The 25,606-nt window shown below is 48.0% G+C and overlaps 1 protein-coding gene across 1 annotated transcript; it reads left to right on the forward strand.

Moving 5' to 3' along the window:
• Window positions 1-625: 625 nt before the first annotated feature.
• LOC110582558 (EKC/KEOPS complex subunit LAGE3-like) lies at window positions 626-1,272 on the forward strand. The gene has a single exon (XM_021692601.2). The coding sequence runs from the start codon at window positions 648-650 to the stop codon at window positions 1,029-1,031; it is 384 nt and encodes a 127-aa protein (XP_021548276.1). The 5' UTR covers window positions 626-647; the 3' UTR covers window positions 1,032-1,272.
• Window positions 1,273-25,606: the final 24,334 nt, after the last annotated feature.

The raw sequence follows: 25,606 nt of genomic DNA on the forward strand, positions 1-25,606 counted from the left end.
TCCCAATACTAACTCCTGGCTGACACCGGGCTGTGGCCACAGCAGCTTCTGGGAAGTGGAAAGCTGAGCTCCCGCACCCCTGGCCTCTCCCCTCCCAACAGGCTGCCCCGCCCACTTCAGCCTCCTGGGCCCCCTTTCTTGTTCTCCTTGTTGACCAGCCTCTGAGGGCAAATTCTTTCTTGATCTGTGTTATTTGCATTATTTGGCACTAATAGGCCTTCTAAACCCTACTGTCAGCAGTGGGAAGCTATTTTGTGTTTAAGATGACTTCTATTCGTGCAACAGAGGAGGAAAGTGCTATTTAGTAGAACCAGCTAAAGGAATTCAAGACAAAACCATAAACTGCCGGTGCCCTGAGCTAATACAGGAGCAGATGTTCTTGAGGGATTTAGAAATGCAGACGTGGGCGCCTGGGTGGCTCAGTTGGTTAAGCGACTGCCTTCGGCTCAGGTCATGATCCTGGAGTCCCGGGATCGAGTCCCGCATCGGGCTCCCTGCTCGGCGGGGAGTCTGCTTCTGCCTCTGACCCTCCTCCCTCTCATGCTCTCTGTCTCTCATTCTCTCTCTCAAAATAAATAAATAAATAAAAATCTTTAAAAAAAAAAAAAAAGAGGGGGCAGGAGGTGTGGACAACGGCCGGGACGGCCATGACTGCCTTGGTGGCCGCGGCGGCCCCGGCTTTCCCGGTGGCGCGTGGGCGGCCTGTCTCGCGCCCACCGCACGTCCCGGGGCCAGGCGGAGACGCTGCTTCCAAGATTCCAAGGCTGGAAAGCCGAATACACGTATTTGCCCTCTGCGTGCCTTTCCCGTCCGGCTTGGAGGCAGAGATCGCCTATGGGTCCCTGGCCCCAGATGCCAAACCCCACGGAGGGGCTGTTGAGAAGCAGCTCACAGTGAGTGGCAGCGTCATGGCCGTCCGCTGGAGAGCTAAAGATCCTCGCCTCCTCCGAATTTCCATCATGACCTTTCTTGATCAGCTTTCCCTGGTGATGCAGACCATGCGGCGCTTTGGGCCCCCCGTTTCCCGCTAAGCCTGGGCTGGGGAGAGGGGGCTAAGGCCTAACCTCTTGTCCCTTCCCAAGGCACTGCATCCTTCTCTGGGGCAGTCATCCCTGTAGTAGTACCTGCAACGGTGTTAGGGGGGCCTGATCTTCTGGTGTTAGGGGGGCCTGAGCTTCTGCCGCTGCTGGCCCTAGGGCACTCAGGGTCCATTTGTTTTGTTTGCTGCTTAAATGTTTGTTACTGCAGAAAATAAAACTGAGCTTTGCTAAAAAAAAAAAAAAAAAAAAAAAAAAACGCAGACGAAGGCCAGGGCGGGGGGGGGGGAAGAGGGGGGGGGGGACCAAGAGTGCTCTGAACTACACAGTGAGCAGAACCTGGAGAACCAGAGCAGAGCTCACAGGGAGGGGGAGGGGAAGCCTTGGAAAAGGAGAGGAAGCCAGATTGAACAAATAAAAACACAGACTGTCCAGTGAAATTTGAATTTCACATAAGCAACGAATAACTTTTTAGTATATTTCATGCAATATTTGGGCCATACTTATACTAGATTATTTGTTGTTTATATGGAATTCAAATTCAGGGACAAGCAGCTATCTATGCAGTGTGGCCAATGAGCGGGAGACCACAGTCAGGGTTCTGCCGCAGGTGGGCACCTCATGGGGGTGGGGAACCGGGCCTGGGGATCAAGGAGAGAAAGGCCTTGTCTCACATGTGGGTTGATGGAGAGAAGGAGAGAAAAGCACAACTGCTTTGTGTAGGCTGGAGCCCAAGAAGCCATGAGGCAAGAAACTGGAGTGGGGTGGGGGGAGGTTCGTGGTGAGGTGGGCGTGGGGCAGGGTGGGTGTGCATGGGCACAAGAGCGTCACGTCCGCCCCACCACCAAAGGGCTCTCAGTGGCTGGGGGGGCAGCACTGGACTTGACGAGGGGGGTGGGATGGGCCTTGATCCAACTTTATCTCTAGACTCCAAGGACAGGATGACTTTGGTTGACCTTCGGGTCACATGTATTTATATCTGTCCACATGTGTATGTGTCTGTGTGTCTGATCTTCTCTATTACAGGTTAGCTTTACTATTCCAACTCTCAGAACCCAGGGGATACCTTACTGTTATCCTTAGAAGGGGCCTCAGAGGCCAGTTATGTCAGGGCCCCATGGCAGACATGAAAAGCCAAGGCCCGGGGGTGTGAAACGGCGTGTCCAAGGTCACACAGCTGAGCCAGAGCTAGGACCCATGCACATGCTAGAGCTCTTTTTGTTATTCTAGGCTCTCTCTCCACATTCACAAGAGAAAACTCTGTGCCTCTGTTTCCTCATCTATAAAATGCCGACAGGGTCGTGTCATAGGATCGTCGCGAGGATTAACTAAAGTGATCTGTGATTAGAGGTGTCTAACTCTGCCACATGCTCAGTGAGGGTTGAGTGGCTTTTCTTGTCATCTGTCTACACCTGTATTGTTTCAGGCCTCTGCAAATCGGATGCCATGACAGGATTAGACACACAAAAGCTTTATTGGAAGAAATACTTCTGACAGGAGAAGGGGAGTTATCTGTTGCTGCACAACAAAGTACTCCATAACTTAGTGGCTTAAAACATTTATTATTTCCCACAGTTTCTGAGGGTCAGGAATCTGGAGAGACCTAGCGGGGTGGGTCTGGATCAGCGAGTGGGGGCTACCGTCAGCTCCAGGTTTCCCAGCTCACTCATGCGGCCGTTGGCTGGGGGCTTCAGCTCCTCACCTTGTAGCCTGGAGCTGCTCAACAATGGGGCAGCTGGCTTCTGAGACAGAGAGGGAGAGAGAGAGAGGAGGCAAGCAGGACAGAAGCTGCAGTATCTTTTATAACTTTACCTCAGGAGTGACATACTATCACTTGCACCGTGTGCTGCTGGTCACACAGTCCAACCCTGGTACAATGTGAGAGGGACTGTATAAGGGCAGGAATACCACGAGGCGGGAGCCATCTTGGAGACTGGCCACCACAGGGAGGGCACCAGTAAAGGTGAGAAGAACCTTCAGATCATGATGCAGGTCTGACCCCTGTGAGAGGAAGAGGGAAGGAAGGATGGCTGAGTAGGAAGAGTCCTAGACGAGAGCCTCGTCTAAGAAGGTTTCCATCAGGCACTTAAGATGTCCTTATGCGAGATCACCCCTAGGGGAAGTCCCATGTTTTGCTGGAAGGGGCATGGAGTATACCCTCAGTGCACGCGGGCACTGGCCGAGAGCAGCAACACGGGGGAAGCATGTCCTTTGGGTAAAGGTGGTGGAGGATGCAGGGGGCAGCACTGGGGTGTCCGTCAATTATGCTCCCTGCAGCAGACATCTGAGCAGTGCATGTGCAGGGCTGTCACAACACTGAAGTATTTCCTCCTCCCTCTGACACATGTATTTCATCAAAGAGGCTGTTCTTCAAAAGATAGTATGTATGGTAGAGGGGACTGTGGCTCCAGGGAGCTGCGAAGCCAAGGGCCAAGTCAGTCCCAAGCAAGTGATTTTCTTTTCAGTCACAAATATTTTCTACGTTTCAGCTCTGCCTAGGCCTGAGGAGACACAGCCCAACCTGAGCCAGCCTGCCAGGGAAACTCATATCCAAGAGGGCTTCCTGCAGGAGGTAAGGCCTTAGCTGAGTCTCTCAGCTGTAGAAATTAACCAGGCAAAGAGAAGAAAGTGCTCGGGGCGCCTGGGTAGCTCAGTCGCTTGGGCGACTGCCTTCGGCTCAGGTCATGATCCTGGAGTCCCAGGATCGAGTCCCGCATCGGGCTCCCTGCTCGGCAGGGAGTCTGTTTCTCCCTCTGACCCTCCTCCCTCTCGTGCTCTCTGTCTCTCATTCTCTCTCTCGCAAATAAATGGATAAAATCTTTAAAAAAAAAAAAAGAGAAGAAAGTGCTCTCCAGCAGAAGGAGAAGCGTACGCAAACATCCTGAAGTCTCCTTTCTCCCCACCCTAGAGTGGGAGAAATTTGGGCCAGCAATGGGTGAATTAATCCCCAGTCAGTCGGCTAAAGTTCTAGGCAAGTTTCTGGGCCTACCCCTGGCTCCCTGCCTTGTTGGGCTCCCATTAAGAGAAGAATAGGGAGACAGACCCTAGCTAGTCAGTCAGTCCTCAGATGTGAGCCGATATTGAAGAAGAATAGGACTGGATTAGGTGGAGGAGGAAACTGGTGGTGGAAACAAAGGGGACTGACTGGTACAGGGAAGGCCAGCCCGCAACTCTCCCCTCCCTTCTAGGAGCTGCTGCCTGCTCACCTCCCTGGAGGTGCTGGTATGCAGAGATAATGCACTGAGCAGGGCTGCAGGACCGGGGCAGAGCGGGGGTAGGAAGGGAGGAGGCACACCTGTGCTCACCACCAAAACAGTGTCCAAGACACCTGCTGTCCTCTCAATGCCCCCACCCCTCTCCTCCTCCCTCTCGGCCTTCTTTCCTTTATTCTTTTTAAACAAATAAATTCAATATACAAATGTTATAGAAAACCTGGTGTTAAGAGAGTGGAAAATCAAATATAAATAAATAACCCTAATAATTATTTTTGCTCCCCATCTTCTCATCCACACATATATTTTAACATGGCTGGAGTAACACTAGATATAATTTTATATTCAGTTGTTTAATTAAGCATCTTCAATATCACATGTCTTCGTAATTTTATTGTGTTTCATCAAGTAGTTCTACTGTGATTTAATTAACTATTCCCTTATTATTGAACATTTAAATAATTTGTCTATTGGTTGGTTTGCTTGTTTAGTTATTAAATAAATAGTTCTACCAATAGACAAATTATCTAAATAGTGCTATGGTAAATAAGCCAATAGCTTCTCCTTCTATTCATCATTTCCTTAAGATAGATTCCCAGAGGTGATATTAATGAGTCAAAGCTTATAGATCTTTTATTGGTTCTTAATACATAATACCAAATTACTTTTCAAAAATTTTGCAGTTAGCAATATACGAGAGTGACTGTATTAGTCCCAGGAGAAGGGTTCTCTTTCTCTAGAGAAAGAGCACTCTAATATATTTATATGGCACTAATACATATATATATATGTATTATATATATAATGGCTTATATATATGTATATATATGGCTTTTATATATATATATATGGCATATATATATATGCCATTTATTTTAAGGAATTGGCTCACACAGTTGTGGAGCCTTGGTGACTCCAAAATCTGATGGAGGAGGCTGGCTGGTTGGAGACTCAGGAAGAGTTGCAGTTCAAGTCCAAAAGCGGTCTGCTGGAGAACTCCCTCTTCCTCAAGATGGTCAGTCTTGTTCTATTCAGGCCTTCAAATGATTGGACAAGACCCACCACATTATGGAGAGCAATCTGCTTTACTCGAAATCCACCAATTTTTTTTTTAAGATTTTATTTATGTATTTGGGAGAGAGCAAGTGAGTGAGAAAGAGAGAGAGAGCATGAGCAAGGGGGAGGAGCAGAGGGAGAGGGAGAAGCCGGCTTCCCGCTGAGCAGGGAGCCCGGTGCGGGGCTCGATCCCAGGACCCTGGGATCATGACCTGAGCCGAAGGCAGATGCTTAACTGACTGAGCCACCCAGATGCCCCTAAAATCCAGCAATTTAAATGTAAATCTCATCTAAAAACACTCTCATAGAAACATCCAGGATAATTTTTGACCAACAGTCTCTCTCACTGGAGGGACCAAACATGGGGGGAGGTATGTGTAGGGAAAATTGTGTTGACTCTTCCTGAGTGCGCAGATGAGAGCCAAGAGTTAAAGGAGGCTGGAGATTTAGAGGGAGGAAGGGAGGAGGAAGATGGCTCTGGAAGACTACCAGAAGAAGAAGGCCATGGAGATGGCAGAGCCTGCATCATGAGGCAGAAGCAGAAGGGGGTGAATGGGGGAGAGAAGACGCAGATGAAGACACTGGACAAGAGAAGGATTTGGTTAGGTATTAGAAATGGTGTCCAGGAACCTCTGTGCCCAGGTTCTCCTACCTTGGTGTCACATCATATCCAACTCTGAGCACGGACCTGTGCATGGATGTGGGTCAGCAGAAGTCCAGACTTGGACAGGTAGCATCACTGCATTCTTCTGCACTGCTGCGACAAGAAGAAAAAGGAAAATACCAACTGCCAGTGGGTGGGCTTTCAACACCCTTCGGCCCATGGCCCCCGGTGAAAGGCTGGTGGCAAGAGGGAGGGCTCCATGCAAGGCAGAGCTGTTTGAAAAGGGGAGGGGCCACCTCCATTAAAGGAAGGTTGAGGGCTTCAACCTGAAATAGAGTCAGGCTGGTATTGGGAAGGGGGGATGGAAGGGGGGAAGGAGGCACGGTGAGCATGGAGGATGGCAGGCAGAGCATGGATGCCTCCTGACGGGCCCTGAGGAACCCACGTGAAAGCCTCTGTTTGGAGCCTGCCCTGTACCCAACACTGTGCTCAGTGCCCTCCCTGGAGCACCATTCAACCCCACCTCCTAACTATCCTCTGGAAGGTGGTTACTATCCTTACTGACTCAAAAGGAAACTGAGTCTCAGAGAAGTCTAAATCAGTGCTTCCCAAAATGTAGTCTACAGACCCATGCTGGTCACAGGGAGGTAAGGACAGGAGTTGAGAAAAGGTATCTGGAAATTTCTACAGCACTTTGACAGAGAAGTTGTATATTTCTTGTATCTAATAATAAACAATTGGCATACAACAGCTAGGAATAAAGTTTAAAAGAACTGTGAAAAAGTCATATGATGAAAAATTTTAAACTGTTAATGAGGATTTTTATTTATTTATTTATTTATTTATTTATTTATTTATTTATTGTTAATGAGGATTTTTATAAAGTCTTGAATAAATAGGGGAAGACATGTCATGTTCCTAGGTGAAAATCTTTAATAGTGTAAAGATGTTAATTCTCTCTATATTAATCTCTGCAGTTAGAATTAAAATGCCAAAATTTTTTTGGAATTTGAAATTTCAAGTATAGTCTCAACCCAAGAACTGGTAAATACATCAAGGCAAGGGAATTGTATTTAGAAAAAAACACATGGAAATTAAATGAAGATTTTGACAATGTTGAAACCTTGGTACTAAGTGGAATCCCAAGAAATAATATATATGTATTTAATGGACATGTCTCTAGGGATGTTTATTTCACTTAGGGTAGTTGGAAACACTTCCTATTTGTGGGGCCCATCAATAAATATTCACTGGAAACAAAAAATAATTGTTTTAATTCTACAAGGAAAAAAATTATGAGTACATTGCTTCATAAGGTAGTGAGTTGAAAACTAAGAAACTCTTGGGGAAATTGATAAATCTCACAAATGTTTGGCCAAAATGTGAAGGGTTGGCAAACTATGGCCCATAGCTCCAATTCAGCTGCTGCTTGTTTTTGTAATTAAAGATTTAAGGGAGCACCGCAGGCCCCTTTATTTTCAAACTGTCTACGTCTGCTTTCATGCAAGAGTGGCAAGTTGAGTAGTTGTGACAGAGACCGCACGGCCCTTTGCAGAAAAAGTTCGCCGAGTTCTGCTCTGTATGACTGAACTAGAATAAATTAAAAGTGCAATGAAGGATATCTAAATTATGCCATCATTTATTTGTTATCAGAAGAAATACCCTGGGGGTGCTGGGGTGGCTCGGTTGTTAAGCATCTGCCTTCAGCTGAGGTCATGATCCCAGGGTCCTGGAATCGAGCCCCACGTCTGGCTCCCTGCTCCGCGGAAGCCTGCTTCTCCCTCTCCCACTCCCCCTGCTTGTGTTCCCTCTCTTGCTGTGTCTCTCTCTGTCAAATAAATAAATAAAATCTTAAAAAAAAAAAAAAAAAAAGGAAGAAGAAGAAGAAATACCCCAGGTAAGCATCGTGCATTTATAATCACAAAAGAGTTGTAAACCCACCCTATAACTTGAAAAATAAAAGCTAAAATAAAATTTTGGAATTGGATTTTTGTAAATTTCATTTTTTCTAGTAATTCATTTTTTAAAAGATTTTATTTATTTATCTGAGAGAGCGAGAGAGAGGGGAGAGAGCACACAAGCAGGGGAAGCGGGAGAGGGAGAAGCAGACTTCCTGCAGAGCAGGGAGCCGGATGCGGGGCTAGATCCCAGGACCCCGGGACCATGACCTGAGCCGAAGGCAGACGCTTAACCGACTGAGCCATATAGGTGCCCCTAGTAATTCATTTTTAATAATATTTTTAAAAGAATAATTTTCGATTGACAGAGAAATTGCAAGGGTGGTACCAATACCCATGTACTCCACACCTGTTTTCCCTTTATTGATATCTTATGTTAGTAAATACATTTGTCACAATGAATGAGTCAATATGGATACAGTATTAACTAAAGTTACAATTTTACTTATTTATTTATCCATACTTACTCAGATTTCTTTACCTAAGGTCCTTTTTCTGTTCCAGGATCCTGTCCAGGAAACTGCATTACATTTAGTCATCACATCTCCTTAGGCTCATTTTGGCTGCGACAGTTTCTCAGGTTTGTTTTTAATGATCTTGACAGTTTTGAGAAGTACCAGTCAGGAACTTTGTGTTATGTCCCTCGACAGGAATTTGTCTGATGTTTTTCGCATGATTAGATTGAGGTGAGGAGTTTTGGAGAGGAACATCACAGAAGTATAAAGTGTCCTTGTCATCACATCTTAGCATGGGTACACGCTCTCGACATGACCTGTCATTTCTGGTGTTGACCTCGATAACCTGGCTGAGGCAGAGTTTGTCAGCTTTCTCTACTCTTCTTGCCCCCTTTACCTACTGCACTCTTTAGAAAGAAGTCACTACGTGTAACCCACCCTTTAGTGTTGGGCATTATGTCATGTCTCCTTGAGTGGGTGGTAACACATCAAGTATTTGGAATTCTTCTGCAAAGGAGATTTGTCTTTTCTTCCCCATTTCCTTATGTGTTCAATCATTTTTTTACATCAGTATGGATCCCTGAATATTTATTTTACACTTCAGATTATAATCCAGTACTACTGGGGCGCCTGGGAGGCTCAGTCAGTTAAGCATCTGCTTTCGGCTCAGGTCATGATCCCGGGGTCCTGGGGTCGAGCCCCGCGTCGGGCTCCCTGCTCAGAGGGGAGCCTGCTTCTCCCTCTCCCCCTGCCTTCTGCTCCCCCTGCTTGTGCTCTCTCTGTCAAATGAATAAATAAAATCTTGAAAAAAATAATAATCCAGTACTATTTTATTTATTTTCTTGCTCAAATTGTTCCAGCTCTGGCCACTGGGAACTTTTTCAATTAGCTCTTGTGTCCCTTTGACATACCTCATCATTGTGTTCGGTTTTTATAAGCACTTCCTTGCTTTCTTCACTTCTACCAGCTGCTGCAGTTCATCTTGTATATTTCTTGTCTCGGTCTTAAAATTAGTCATTTCTCCAAGGAACCCAGATTCCTTTCATGGGAGAATGGAATGAGAAACCAAGATCTTGACCCTAGGTGTACCCCCCACTGCTTCAGTGTTTCTCGGGTGACTAATCCATATACTAACCCACATACATATACATATTTATAAATGTTCTTTATATAGCCTTCTGTATCAATAGTAAGCTCAACATGAATTCATACTGATGTCTCCAACTCCAACCCATTTCCACACAGGTAATTCTAGCCTCCTCCTCTTAACTTACCTGTAACCTCCTACTCCCAAGGGAGAGGCACCTGGCTGCCCAGCACCATTCACTCAATTGCTCAGTTCCAGTGTGTAGAGTGTTGTCAGGATTCTTAGCCTGCACCTCCACGAGGAGGAACTCATGCAGTTCCTTTTGCCTCTAGTCTTACATACGTCACTCATTTGCAAAGTTACTTATATCGGCACCATCTACCCCACCACTTTTAGTAAGAACTGTTTTGTACATTTGCAATACAGTTAGATTATTTTGTTGCATTCTGAATTCCATCCTGGGATTCCTGACCTCCTAAATGATCTTTGTTTCATTTGCATGCATGAAGGTTCACTTTATGTGCCATCAAATTCTATGGGTTTTGACATGTGCATATCATGTATGCACCTCTACAGAATCATACAGAATAGTTTCACTGCCCTCAAAAAACCCATGTGCCTCACCTTCTCAATTCTACTCAGCTCCCCCTCTCCCCCTTCCCCTTAGCAACCACTGATCTTTCTACCCTTGCTATAATTTTGCCTTTTGCAGAAAGTACTGTATTGTGTAAAAATATTGATCTATAATGAATTTTTTTAATGTTTTAAACCTGATTCTTCACCACAGATAGTTTAAGAATCAGTGGTCTAGGGGCACCTGGGTGGCTCAGCCAGTTAAGCATCTGCCTTTGGCTCAAGTCATGATCCCAGGGTCCTGGGATCAAGTCCCACATCAGGCTTTCTGCTCAGCAGCGAGTCTGCTTCTCCCGCTGCCCCTCACCCCACTCGTGCTCTCTCTCTCTCTCAAATAAATAAATAAGATCTTTAAAAAAAAGAATAAACTATTAAAAAAAAAAAAAGAAGCAGTGGTCTAAAGAACTTGCTCATGGTCACTCTGCTGCCACAGGGCTGAGGGAGAATGTGAAGCCACATCTGTCTCGTTCTGAGTCCTGAGCTGGTTCCCAAATCTGTCCGTTGTTTCTTCCCCCATTCAAGCACTAAGAGGGGACCCCTCACCCTGAATGGCTACTCTGAAACAATTTAGGAGCCAGTTGGACAAGATTATGGAGGAAAACAAATGTAGGCAAGCCTCGGTTATTAAAAGACTTTATGTGGACTCAGGAAGTTGGAGGAAAAAGGAGGAAGAAAACTATGTCTATGGCCCTGGGCATTGGGGATACCCACTGTGTTTGGGGGATCCCATAGCCCCACATGGAGAGCCTATCTAATGCCAGGCCCTTACTGCGTGGCTGGGATACAGGACGTAAGGCATATTGTCCCTCAAGAAGTTCCCAGCCTAGCAGAGTAGTTATCAATACATATACAATCTGATACCTACATTATAAGAAGAAAACATGAAATGGTTCTTTCAAAAACATAAAAATGTGAGACTCAGGAAAAGAAATGAGTGGTAGGATTTTTACCCACTCAACCAACAACAAAGGAAGAGTCCCGTGAGAAGATCAGGTATTTGTGTTTATTATGCTTTCAGATACGAGGCAAATAATTGAACAACTGTGAAAACCTTTGGTTCCATGTGGTGAGGGGTGAGAATTCTAAATGGAGATGTGAAATGTGGGAAAGAAGCTCAGGGCAGAGGTACCAAAGAAGTCAGTCTTGGTGATTACGATGAAGGTGGAAGACTTTCAGGTAGACTTTGGGTTTAATGTGACCCCAGAGAAACCAACCAGTGAGTAACTCCAAGCGCTGACACTGGGAAAAGCCAGATTCTGTGGTCCCATAGAGTTGACTCTGAGGTAGTGCTCCATAGCAAAAATCTTGGTAGTTCTTTTCATAATACTGTATGGATATGAAGCCAACCTCACTTCTCCTGAAAATGCAAAATTGTGCACTGCAAAAAGGGTGAATGATTAACACGAAGGGTGACTTGACCTTTGTCTCTGTGGGCACAGACCTAATGCGGCCGAGGGGTCTCTGTGGTTCTATGTGTTGATAACTGGCCTCTTTCCTGAGCCAAATACCACAACTACCTACTGGCCAATTCCACTGGATGCCTTTCACACACTCCAAATTCACATCTCCCAAACAAACTCATTGTATCCTGAGCCTGCTCTTTTTTTTTTTATAGATATTTTTATTTATTTGTCAGAGAGAGGGAAAGAGAGAGAGAGAGAGAGAGGCAGGCAGAGGGAGAAGCAGTCTCCCCTCTGAGCAAGGAGCCCGATGTGGGACTCGCTCCCAGGACCCTGGGATCGTGACCTGAGCCGAAGGCAGACGCTCGACCAACTGAGCCACCCAGGCGTCCCCCTGCTCTTTTTTTTAATTGAAGTTTTTATTGATATAAAATTTGCATAACATAGAATTCATCATTTAACCCATGTGAGTGTACAATTCAGTGGTTTCTAGTATTTTACAGTGTGGTGTGACCTTCATCACTAATTCCAGAATATTTTTATCACCCCCAAAACAGCCCTGCACTCAATAAGCAGTCACTCCCCATTCCTCTCTCCCCCGAACCCCTGACAACCACTAAGCTACTTTCTGTCCCTATGGATTTGCCTGTTCTGAACCCTTAGTGTGAATGGGACCATACAACATGCCTTCTTTCATGTCTGACTTCTCTCAGCATACATTCTCAAGGTTCATCCGTGTGGTAGCACATGTCGCTACTTCATTCCTTTTTAGGGCCGAATAATATTCCATTGTACAGATGTACTACAGGTTTGTTTATCCCAAACAGGTTCTTGCACCTGCCTTCTGCAGTCAAATGCTCTGCCACTGAACTATACCCCCAGCACCTGCCTTCTGTATCTCCTGAGTGGCCCCACCCTTCCTTCAGGTTCCAAACCAAAAATCGGGGTTCCTTTTTTGATCTTTTCCTCTCGTTCACCCTCATAACCCATTGAGATAAGACAGAAGTATAAAAGTCTTGTTAATTCTATCCCTCTCTCTATCTCCCCCCGCCATCCATCGTCAGAGACCCTACCCCAGTGCAGGACACCTTCCTCTCTCACCCAGATGACTGCCCCATGCCCCCAGGCCATCACCCTGCCTCCAGCCCTCTATGTCATGGTGGGCGTGATCTTCCTTATTTTCAGAGCTGACCATGTCTGCCCCTTGCTTAAAATCCTTCAGTGCCTGCCCACTGTCCTTGGGATAAAGTCCAAGTTTCTCAGCAAGGCTTACAAATCCCTGCTGGCCGTGTGCCCTGCCTGGCTCTCAGGCTTGTCTTGCATCCCATGCTCCAGCCCACTGAACGCCCTGTCCTGAGCCAGCCGGGCTGTTCCCCTGACGAATAGCAGCTTGTTGATCAAGATTTACTTCGGTGGCCACTTTCTGTCTGACGCTCTTCATCTCTTGCCCACGCTCCTGATCGGGCTAGACCCCACACAAGCCTCCCCACGGCAGTTGGACCCCTTGTTCACATCTCTGCCCAGATGTCACTGTGTCACCTCCACAGACAGGTCTTCCTTGACAATGCCATGTCACCATCCACCCTGGTCACACCATTCCACTTTTAGTACTTATGACTACCTGAAACCTTATTAATTTGTTTGCTTCTTTGTTATTGATTTCCCCACACTAAAATATTAAGTGCTTTGAGAGCAAGAATCTTGTGTTTCTTATTTATCTTGGAACACAGCCTGGCACACAGGAGGGACTCAATAATCATATATTGAATGACTAATCTGTGGGGACGCCTGGGTGGCTCAGTTGGTTAAACGTCTGCCTTCGGCTCAGGTCATGATCCCAGGGCCCTGGGATGGAGCCCCGCATCGGGCCCCGCTCCGTGGGGAGCCTGCTTCTCCCTCTCCCTCTGCCTCTCCCCCTGCTCATGCTCTCTCTCTCTGATAAATAAATAAATAAAATCTTAAAAAAAGTAAATGACTAATATACATTTAATGTGGAAATAGATTCTATTTGTTAAAAATCACATAATGATTTTTTAATTGAGGTAAAAACGGGATAGAACATTATATTAGTTTCAGGTGTACCCCAGAATTTGATCTTTGTATACACTACAAAAGGATCGCCACAACAAGTCTAGTTACCATCCGTCACAGAACGACTGTTTTTAAAGTCACCTCTCTGAAGACCTTTGCAGGAGTGGAAGGCCCCCATCTCACTGTTGCACCTACCCAGCCCTGACTTCCTCCTCCTGCAGCCCCGGGGCCACCCTGGTTTTTCTCTCACTCTCTGACTAGTCCTTTGTCCACGTACTTTCCGTTTCCTCGTCCTTTTCCTCCCCCGCCCCAACTGGGCTTTGCTCAACAGCTGGGTCTTCGTTCTGTCCGTCAGAGGGCAACGTGCATCTTCGCAATAACATCAGGGCCCCTCTGTGTGGACGGCTCACCTGTTCATTCTCCCACTACCTGCAACCTGCAAGGTCCCACTGGAATTTCCTATGTGCCTTTAAACCGTGTGATGACAGACCAACGGCTCCTAGCAACGAACAAGGTGATCACAAACTAGGTCTGTAATGACTGCAAATGTTGAAACCTCATTATAGCATTTTTATGCAATTGTATACACCCTGTGGCCATTGAAAAGAATGAGACAGCTCCATATATATGATTGGAACAATTTCCACAATATATTATGTGGAAAAAAACAAGATGTAGAATAATGTGCAGACCCCTATGTTTAAGATATATATATATATTTTTTAAGATTTTATTTATTTATTTGACAGAGAGAGACACAGCGAGAGAGGGAACACAAGCAGGGGGAGTGGGAGAGGGAGAAGCAGGCTTCCCGCTGAGCAGGGAGCCCGATGTGGGGCTCGATCCCAGGACCCCGGGATCATGACCTGAGCCGAAGGCAGGCGCTTAACGACTGAGCCACCCAGGCGCCCCCAGACCCCTATGTTTATAGCAGCAATGTCCACAATAGTGAAACTATGGAAAGAGCCCAGATGTCCATCGACAGATGAATGGATAAAGAAGATGTGGTGTGTATATATATATATACAATGGAATATTACTCAGCCACCAAAAAAAAAAAAAAGAAAGAAAGAAATCTTGCCATTTACAATGATGTGGATGGAACTAGAGAGTATTATGCTAAGTGAAATAAGTCAACCCAAGAAAAGACAATTATCATATGATCTGACTGATAGGTAGAATTTAAGAAACAAAACAGAAGAGCATAGAGGAAGGGAGAGAAAAATAAAACAAGATATAATCAGGGGCGCCTGGGTGGCTCAGTCGTTAAGCGTGTGCCTTCGGCTCAGGTCATGATCCCGGGGTCCTGGGATCGAGCCCCGCATCGGGCTCCCTGCTCGGCGGGAAGCCTGCTTCTCCCTCTCCCGCTCCCCCTGCTTGTGTTCCCTCTCTCGCTGTGTCTCTCTCTGTCAAATAAATAAATAAATAATCTTAAAAAAAAAAAACAAAAACAAGACATAATCTCAGAAAGGGAAACAAACCGTAAGAGACTCTTAACCATAGGAAACAAACCGAGGGTTGCTGGAAGGGAGGGGGGTGGAGGGATGGGGTAACTGGGTGATGGGCATTGAGGAGGGCACGTGATGTGATGAGCACTGGGTGTTATATGCAACTGATGAATCACTGAACTCTGCCTCTGAGACTAATAATGCACTCTATGTTAATTAATTGAATTTAAAGAAAAAGAAAAGGAAAAAAAGAAGAAAGAGAGATACTGTGCAGAGTGGTGCTGCCCAGCAAAAATATAATGTAAGCCACACATGTAATTTTAATTCTCTCACAGCCACATTAAAAGTAAAAAGAAACAGATGAAATTAATTTTAACAATACAGTTCATTTAACCCAGCATATCCAGAATAGTAGCATTTCAACATATCAATATGAAAAATTATTAATGAGATATTTCACTTTTTTCTCATATGAAATCTTTGAAATCCTAAGTCTTCGAGGCGTACTTTATACTAATTACATCGCACTTCGGGCTCGCCCTGTGCCGGGTGCTCCTCAGCCGCCCGCGCCGGCGGCCGCCATACGGGCTGCGGCCGACTCCGTGCCCCGCAAGCCCACAGCAGGGAACAGCTCCTCGGCTTCCATGTCCCCAGTCATCTTTCCCACTTAAATGCTTTATGGGACACTGGTGACTGACCATGGGCCATGGGAGCAGTTGGAGGCCCCCTTAAATGTACGCTCCAGCTCCCTCCCATGGCCCTGTTGGATGCCTCCAAAGGCCTGCCGTTCAGGGGTACATAAAGACTCCTCCCATTTGTGTCCAGACGCTGTCTCCCCTAGGAAGCAAACTAACTCCTCTCATCCCAACCCCATTCTCATCATCCTCTAGGTGAAATTGGTCAAAATCAATCAGCCCATCCATCAGTCCAACAACAAACAGTCCCTGTGGGCTTACTTTGTGCTAATTGCTTGCCAGGCCCTGGGGGCATGAGACACCTCCTTCCCGCCCCCCTGGAGCTCCCAGTCTTGTGGGAAATCTCTCCCCAGCCCCCCTCACCCGCTCCCTCTGCCTGCCCCTCTTCTGACCCTTGATCCCCTTCGTGCTCTCTCAGGGCCTCAGATCTCTGTCCTGGCACCCATGGGCAGTGACAGGCGGCTCCCCCAGGGGCCGACCACACCCTTTTTGGGCTCGGTTTCCATTTCAGGGTTCAGGCTGGTCTCTGCTCTTCCTGGGGAGGTTTCTGTGTATTAGTCACTCTGCTCAGGGAGCATGGGATGGCAGAGATGATGGGGTCACTAGGAGGAGGGAGAAGAATTCTGGCCTGCAGAGCAAGGACTTGGCTCGGGGCCTCAGAGCCTCTGGGCTGCTCTGGAATGACCAAGGCCAAGCTCGCCTTGGAGAGAAAGGAAAGCACAGACGGAGGTGGGTCTAGTTGACGCTGGGGCTGGGTGTGGGGCTCCCGCATAACTTGCCTGATCTACCCGCACACCCGGAGGAGAGGGGAACTGGCTCCCCTGGGGTGTCTGGTCCTGCACGGACTCTCCTCCTGCAGGTCTGTAACAAACCAACAGACTTCCCGCTCGGCAGCGAGCTTCAGGCCCTCAGACCTGCTCCCTGCGGGCCACCGCCCTCATCACCCTCCTGGACTCCCCACTCGGGTTCATCCTGCACCAACCGCCCCATTCACCTTGGTGCAACCTTGCTCCTTTGTCACTCCTGCTGAACAACCCTGCTCGGTCGCTTGCCCGGGCCTCGGCGGTTAATGCACCCATCCCTGCCCCAGCCGTTTCTCCAGCTAACCCATGAACAATGGGACAGACCACCACGTTCACCCCACCCCAAACTCTGCCTGGGAGGGTTCTTTAGGGAAACAGAGGGAGAAAAATAGAGACGCTCTCAGCATAATAGTGTACCACGGTTGTGAGTTGTCCATGTTGGCAAGAGAGAGGCATGCTGGTTTTGTGGATGGGCCTTTCTGAGGCTGGACATGGAGTGCCATTTTCCTTTATCCTCTCCTCCTCCTACCCAGCTTCTGAAGTCTCCTTGCCAGCTCCACGAAGAGGAAACTCGGACAGAATCACAGCCCTGGGCTGATGGGAGGTTGATGGGGGTGTGCGTGTGTGTGTGTGTGTGCGTGTGTGTGTGTGTGTGTGTGTGTGGAGAGGGGTTGTTGGGGTCAGAGCAGAAAATCCCGTGTCCCCAGCTCCCAGTCCGCGACTGACTGTGGCAGGGATAGAAACCCATTCCTGAGAGACACAGGCTCCAGGACTCCCTGACAACTTTGTCAAACCTTCTGGAGGGTCCTGGAGGTCTGCGACATTCCACGCAATCTGTCCTTTCTCTCTCCTTCCCTGGGGTTCAGGTCTGCACAGCGGCCTGAAGTTCTCCCTGCATCTCCAGCTCCCTCCCTCCTTAGCTCCTCTCACAGTCACTCCCCCAAATAAAACCCCTGGGCATTTAATCCCAACCCTTGGTGAGTGTTTTGTGGAGGATCTGGACTAACACAATTGGACTGTGCATGTCTCCCCCCACCGCCCCCCCCACACCCTCAGCCTCAGGCAAACCCAATCCACCGATTCTACCAGCAGGGGGCGTAGCGCACAGAGCGAGTACCCCTCTGCCCTCCTCCACCAGGCCCAGTCAGGGAAGAGCCCACTGGGGAGAATGTGCTCCTTTGTCCTCCCATCTCCACCACAACCTCCATGCCTTTGTCAGCCTCCTCTTACACCTGCCAAACTTAGCTGTCCTTCAGAGCCTCCCTCAAGGTCAAGTCAATTCAAGAGGACGCTGGAGGGCATCAGAGCTGGATACTGGAGCACTCTCGGCTCCCTCTAGGGCCCAGGTGTGGAGGGGCGGGGAGGATCTGCTGAGCTGCTCTCACTGGCTCCTCCCTGGTCTGGGCCTGCCAGGTCTGTCTGAGGGCCTGTCTGTGGTAGTTGGGGTGGGGGGGGGAAGCCACTTGGGGTGCTGCCTGAGGAAGGAGGCCTTGGGCTGTGGTTCCATCTGCCCGCCCAGGCTCTGAGGGCACAGCACAGTTCGGGGAGGCCCGGTTGCACTCAGCCTCGAGTTCTTGGCATTGCCCTGTGTCCACGTGGAGGGGGGGGGCCCCTATATAAGGTTTATGCTTTTCTGTGATAAACAAACCTGGCCACAGCCTAGTGGCCATGCACCTTGATAAACGACAAACACCCACAAATTGACCTATACGGGGAAACCGGCAGCCTTGGGTTCAAATCTTGCTTGTTTCCCACTTACTAGCTGTGTGAACTTGGACAAGTTCCTTAACTTTTCTGAACTTGATTTTCTTAGCTAAAGGGAGGTAATAGCCACACTTACCCCCTAAGCTTATTGGGAGGATTAGATGAATAACATGTAAAGTTCCAAGCACCGGGTTTTTTCCAGGGGCCGGATGGTTCGAAATGAGGACAGTGATGACCCCTGGAGGAAAGTTTGGGAAGTGCCGGGGGTGGTTTCCCTTGTCAGCATGCCTCCGGCCACCGGTGTAAAAGGCCCCCAGTACACTAGGCAGTAAAGCTCAACGAGGAAATGTCCTCTATTCTACATGGCAAAGTAGGTTTTGGCATAATTTTAAGACACACTGAATTTTCCAGGAAAGCAACTACTGGGTAAATTGAGGGAATTTCATAATGTGTTTCGTTTGGCATTTTACCAAGAGTTGTTCACTGATTTGGAGAATCTTACCACGGACAGTATTGCCACTTGTGGTATTTGAGCGGCCATAAAGTGCACTTTGCATACCCTGCTGCGGCCACGCACCTGCTGGGAACCCGGCTGAGGTCTGCACGGCTCCCAAGCCCCCAGGAGGGGCCGCTGTTTGGGGTCCTAGCGCTGCCGCACCGAGCATCCCAGACAGAACGTGTTTTATTGTAGATTACTCCTCCCTTATTCTTCCTTTGTATGGCAGGGCACCATATTCCCGTGAGTCCCCCAGGAAACAGACTCTAAGAGACATTTGTGTGTGCCTGGGTATGTTCTCGGAACCCCCGCAAGGGGTGGGAAATGCAGGATTGGGCAGAGGGAGAAGTTGCACCATGATGCGGTCACAGGAGAGGCCTCCGCTGATCCCTGCCGAGCTCAGGACCTGCGGTTGGCCCTTCAGCGATGTCTCACACCGAAGCAGGAGGGGCCGGCTTTTACCCCACATCAGGCAGTCACTGGAAGTGATCGGGCATTACCTTGGCTCTCTTGTGTGGCAAGTCCTAGGGAGGCCTCAGCTGTGAGCCACCCACAGCCAACACTCCTGCCGCTGGGGGAGGGGCAGGGCCTCTCCTGGATGAGGGATCCGGGCAGGACACCTGGCATCCTGTGTGAGCGGTATTCAGAGTGTTTAAATAGCATATGTGAATAGATGATATTATCTCTGAAATTTTATTTTACAATAGTAAAGAGGATGTTTCAAAATATTTGTTACAGAAAGGGAGCTCTGGGTTTAATTTAGAACCTTTGAACATAGTAATTGGTGTACGTGTCTATTAATAAAAATAATAGTTCACCAAACTTGACATTCATTGGGTGCTTACTACACGCCAGGACTGGTTTTAAGCACTTGAAGATCATCAGTGAACAAAGCAACAAGGCCCCCTGCCCCTGTGGAGGTTACATTCTAGCAAGTGCCAAAGGGTTACAGACTGTGATCCCAGTTTTCGGTTTTAGGACTGCACCCGCCCTCCAGGTGGTCGGCCACCCATCCCGAAACCCATGCCAGTCAGTGGGCACCTCGTTCACAGTGAAAGCCTCTCCTCTCTTCCTGCTCCATCCAGGCTGTCTGCGTGTAACAGATTCCTTTTGGCTTCGTCGCTCACCTCAGTCACGTTCTCATTACCAGCCATAGAAACCACCTCTGGCTACTTTAAATAGAAAAGGAATGTGTCACAGGATACTGAGTAGCTCACAGATCCTCTAGGAGAGCCAGAGGGCACCCTAAATATCCAACAAAGGAAAGTAGGAATGTTTCTTCAAGAAGGATGTCATCTGAAGCCTCTTCGGTCCTCTCTACACACTGTTCAGCAGATAATAATCCTCAGGCACAGAAAGAGCACCCCCTGCCAAAGGTGACTGACATGGTGGGAAAGTAGACAATAGAATAGCCCCACAGATGATGGCGATATTGACAGCATTATTCAAGGACTTGAGGACAACTGTGATTACCATGGTGAGGGAAATGGGGAAAAACTGGGTGAGAAGGGCCTTTTCAACAGTTGAAAATACTTGTCACCAACCAGCTTGCACCGCTAGAAATATTAAATGAAGTTCTCATACTAAAGGAAAATGGCTGCAGATGGAAGCACAGACCTGCAGGAAGGAAATGAGATCATTAGAAAGAATAAATATACACTAAAATGATTATGCAAAAATGCATAACTAAAAGCAGCTAGTAAAGGAGAAAAAAGTGGAATAATAAATCTGCCCAAGTTTTAAAGGGCTCAGAGGTCTCTAGAAGAGAAATCACATCTAACCCGGCTGAGGAGAGTCTCCAGAGAGCCAGGACCGTGGCCCCGGGCAGGACTGGTCAGAATGTGTAGGTTGTTTCCTTGAGGGAGGGGAGGATCGAGGTGGTAGACTGTGATAGATTTTATTATTGGCCAAGTCTTCTCTGCCCCTCCCTCCGGCACCCTCCTTACGTGGAGCCCCGTGTCGCCAAACTTAGCCCTGTGACTTGCTTTTCCGTCATTGGAGTGGAAGTGAAGTGTATGCCTTTTGAGGCAAAAAGCTCCAGGATTACTACCTTTGTGCTGGTTTCCGCCCCCCTCCGCAATGAATCTGGGGTCCAGAATGAAGGACAGAAAATAAACGTTTTGGTGACGTGGGAGGGGGGGGTGACTCAAGAGTAGCTCAGCCTCAGCACCAGTGGAAAACCTCTTCCAGGGCTCTGCTCTGACGCTGGATGGTTCTGATGATTTCTTGCTCAACATTCCATTCACTCATTCATTTATTCATTCAATTCTTACTAAATCCCTGAACCCAAAGGTGCTGAAAAACAAAGATGACTAATTCAGTCCCTGCCCCCATGTCTTAGCCGGCCGGGCAAGAAGTAAACAGCTCCAAGAGTGGCCCTACTCACAGCTGGGGGGGTGGGGGTTGCTTGTTGAGTCAACGCAAACAATTTGCCAAGAGAACAATAGTAATAAGATAAAGACCGTTGAATTCCCCTAAATCTCTTCCACTCCTGCCAGTGTCCCCACAGTCATGTTATACAGCTGTCACCAGCACTCTGGGACCATTTGAGGGACACCTCTTATGGTTTCGGCAAAGCCTACACACAGGTCTGGATGGATTCACGTGGCAGTCTGAGCCCCATTTTTGCTGAAATGCCGAGGGCCTGGGCCAGGAAAGGGAGGTGCTCAGACCCTCAGAGTGGTGGGCCAAGTGCTAGTGGGGAGTCACATGCTCAGGAGATGGCGCACGACTGTGGAACAGGGTGACTGTCATGCCAATGAGTTTGGGAGGATAGGGGACACTTCCCTTTGATGAAACTGAGGTACCCATTGCTGGGTGAGCCAGAGGCCACCTTCTGGGGGGTCTCAAAGCCCATTCTGGGCCTCTTGCCCTCTGCAGCTTTCCCTCCACTAGGTCATCCTGCACCCAGGCCCTTACTGACTCATTTCTGGAAGAGACGTGCCCAGACTGGAGCCCAGTCAAGGAGCTAAAGAGAGGGTCTCGAGGAGGAGGCCCTTCCACAGCAACCCTTGGCACCACTGGCCCCTCCGTGGGGGCAATCCCAGTTTCTGCCCTGAGTCTGGGTCCTCAAAGCTCAGTCTCCATCCCAGGGCCCCAAGGACAGCCAGGTAAGGGCCCAAGATGGGGGACAGAACACTTATCTTTGCAAATGAACATGTACATGCTTTTCTGCATTTTTCTGAGAGTCTAGGAGCTTGGGTTTCCAGCTGGGCTCCTCCATCGACCCTCTGGGGAATCAGGAACCATCAACCTCAGATAATTTTTTAATTCACTAATAAGCACAGTTATTACAATGGGTCTATCTCTATAATGTTTGATTTCCTTTGAGTACAAAATTATACACATACATGCACGCATGCACACATACATGATTTAGAAATTTGAGAAACTAAAAAATATATATATGTGTGTATATATATATGTATGTGTATATATATATATAAAGAAGAACTAAAGATCGCCACAATTTCACCACCCACATTCAGGCACCACTAACTCAGGATGAATAACCCACTAGGTTCTTTCTCTGAGGTTACAGTAGAACTGCTATGGGTAGCTTTTATAACCACAGCTGCATTCTTATTAAGACCTTAGCATTTGTTCAGGGAATATGTGTTAAAGCAACAACACTGTTCAATAATCAGGGCCCCACTGCAGCAGTGAGCCCCCTTGCAGGACCCTCTTCTGCATCCCTATTCTTCAGCTGCTCTAACCTGCAGTTTGTGCCAAGTGCTTTACATTCTTATTTCATCGAATCCCTACAACCACCTGAAAATATGTTTTATTATGCCCATTTTATGGATGAAGACACTAAGACTCAAAGAAATTAAAGAGTCTGCCAGAGGCGGCAAGTGGAGAGCCCAGGTCTGTGGGTTCCAAAGCTCATGCCCTTTCCACGGTAGCATGCAGCCTGCTGAAAGCCCTCTGGGGATTGCCCAGGCCGGAGATGAAGAGGCTGAGGGAAGATTCAGGAAACATCTTCTGGTCCATGTGGAGGTTTAAGTGGAGGGGCTAGTGACTATTCTGTCCTGAGAACAAGGCTAAGCATATGGCCAGAGGCATGGCTAAGCATCCCCCATTGGAAAAGGAACTCTATTATAAGCCACGGTCTGTACTGGGAGGCAGCTAGGTGGGTGCTAGAGTAACCCAGATCTGAATTTGGATTCTAGTACCATCTCTATCTGTGATTTTGAAAAAAAAAAAAAAATCACCTAACCCTTCTGAGTCTCAGTTTCCTTGTCTGTAAAATGGGACCAATAACATCTAATTTGTGGGTTTATTGTATTAGATGAAATATGGTCTGTGAAGGGCCTACTGCTTAGTAAATGCTCCATAAAGGTAGTGCTGGCCTCTGAGATGGAGTTTGTGGGTGGTAGGGCTGGGGTCCTTGGGGTGATGCTAATTAAGTAACAGGGCCAATGCAAGTTTTCTAGATGGGGATAAATCCTTGATTGGCCCATGGCTTTCTCCTATTGTACACCCTCAGGAGTGCGAATCTGAGAGGCAGATCCCCTGTTCTAGTCTGAGGCCTGCTATTTGAGACCCTGAAAGGTAAAAGATGGCAGGTGGATCGGGGAAGGAACCCAGACCCCAAAGTAACAGCGAACCAGCAGCGACGCTTACTTTTTTTTCTCCCTCTGGCATCTCCTAGCTTGGACTCAAAGACAGCTGAAAACTGGAATTGTGGTCTGGGGGAAGACAGAAGGAGTTCCGAAGAAGCTCTCTACTTCTGGTCCAAGGAATAGAAGAAGGACTCATGGGTCTGAGTGAGGGGAGGAAATCTACACTCGTTGTCGCTCTGTCCCCGCTGCCCAGCAAACCCACACCAGCAGGGACGGCAGCGGCCAGAGAGACAACCACAGCTCCAAGCGAGAGAACTCTGGTCCCTGACCGGATAGCCTGTGGTCCCAGAAGGACGGGGGAAACCTCATTGCTTTGCCCCCTCTCCATTACCTCTTTGCTTGGTCCCAGGCAGGTGCAGTCATGGGAAGTGACGATAGAGCAGACAAACTCAAGTCCTGGCTGTCACGCCACAGAATCAGAAAGGGGGGTCATGGGAAACAAAAAGGGCCAATGAGGGGCGCCTGGGTGGCTCAGTCAGTTAAGCGTCTGCCTTCAGCTCAGGTCGTGATCCCAGGATCCTGGGATGGAGTCCCACATAGGGCTCCCTGCTCAGCGGGGAGCCTGCTTCTGCCTCTCCCTCTGCAGCTCCCCCTGCTTGTGCTCTCTCTCTCTCTAATAAATAAATAAAACCTTTAAAAAAAAAAAAAAGAAAAGAAATACACCAGATTAAATGCTAAACACTGAGAGAAGTTGATTAAATAGGAGAAAAATGGGATGTAAAATAGTGGTTGTATTCAAGTGTCAGACTACATCTGAGCTAAAAAGACTTTATTTTCTTATGTTCCAGAAATTCTAAAATGAAAGTGTTCTTGGGGCGCCTGGGTGGCTTAGTTGTTAAGCGTCTGCCTTCGGCTCAGGTCATGATCCCAGGGTCCTGGGATCGAGCCCCGCATTGGGGTCCCTGCTCTGTGGGATGCCTGCTTCTTCCTCTCCCCCTCCCCCTGCTTGTGTTCCCTCTCTCGCTGTGTCTCTGTCAAATAAATAAATAAAATCTTAAAAAAAAAAAAAATGAGAGTGTTCTTTTGGCAAAGAAGGAAATGTTTTTTGGGGGAAGAACAAAAAGACCACTCTTTTCCTTTTGGTAGGGGGCATAGCTGGAACAATGGCCTGTCTGACGTTAAGCAAATGTCATGCCTGGTAGCGCATTCCCCGTTTTCTCCTGCCTGTACCTAGATCAGGTCTATAGTAGGAATGCAGTGTTGGCTGAATAAGTGGATAGATGACATATTTGGAAATATTTGATACTTGACTTTTTAAAATACCTAGTAGAGACATAAAGGAGTTGAAAATAAGAATTATTCCAAATGGGAACTATGTAACTGAGACAAAGAAAAATAAATGCACATGAGAGGAAGCCGTTAGCCTCCTCACCCTAGGGAAACAGAGCTTAAGCATCAGACAAGACACAGCACTCATAACCCCAGGGCTTTGGGCAGCCAAACCACTTCTCCAAAATACAGGCCAGACATGGAGTGCTCGCTTCGGCAGCACATACACAAAATACAGGCCAGACATGGATTTTCTGCGGCTCTGCCATCCCTCTCTGACCAGCTCTCCCTTACCTCCATGGCCAGAACCTTCCTGAGGTTCTGAGGGGAAGCAGGTAAGTGAGAAAGGTGCGCAGCTGACAGGCCAAGAACAGAGAGGGTGGGAGGCTTCCCCTGAGGCTGAGTCCTTCTGGAGGTCTGCCCCTGACACAGGGGGCTCACTGTGCCCAGGGGCCTCCCTGGTGCTGGCAGGGGAGGAAGGGACTGGGGAGCCAGTGATTTCCCATGATAGATGGGATGTCTTACATTAATACAATTAATGCATTCTAAGTACCCGACAGTAGCCACTCAGTTCCAACAGGGAGGAAGGGGGGGAAGGGGGGGGAAGAAAGGAGGGAGGGAAGGGAGGAGAGAGAGAAGGGCGAGGAGAAGGAGGGAGAGGGGAGGAAAGGAAGGGAGGAAGGGCTGGGAGGGAAGAAGGGAAGGGAAGAAGGAGAGGGGGTTGGAGGGAAGGGAGGGAGAAAGGGAAATGAAATCAAAATGCTAACCTGGAAAACAACAAAAGCAAGTAATTGACACACTTTCCTGGAGCACATGAAGAGGAATAAGATACAAGTCGGCTCTCTAGAACTTAAAACCTAATCATAGAGACAAAACCATCCCCCGAGGCCACCTTTCCAACTTTTTTTTCTGGGCTCTCCCTGCTTCCGGGCACCCTGGTCCAGCCACCATTTCCTACCACTCAAGTGCTTCTGTGATTTCAGATCTTTGCTCCTGCTAAGCTGCCCTTCCTCTCATCACCGAGAGCCCAGAGAGCCTCGTCACTGCGCCAGAGGGCGGCTCGAGGCTACAGGGGACCGCTGGGGGACAAGCA

Source organism: Neomonachus schauinslandi, chromosome 1, assembly GCF_002201575.2.
Source record: "Neomonachus schauinslandi chromosome 1, ASM220157v2, whole genome shotgun sequence".
In the NCBI taxonomy this organism is placed as follows: Eukaryota; Metazoa; Chordata; class Mammalia; order Carnivora; family Phocidae; genus Neomonachus; species Neomonachus schauinslandi.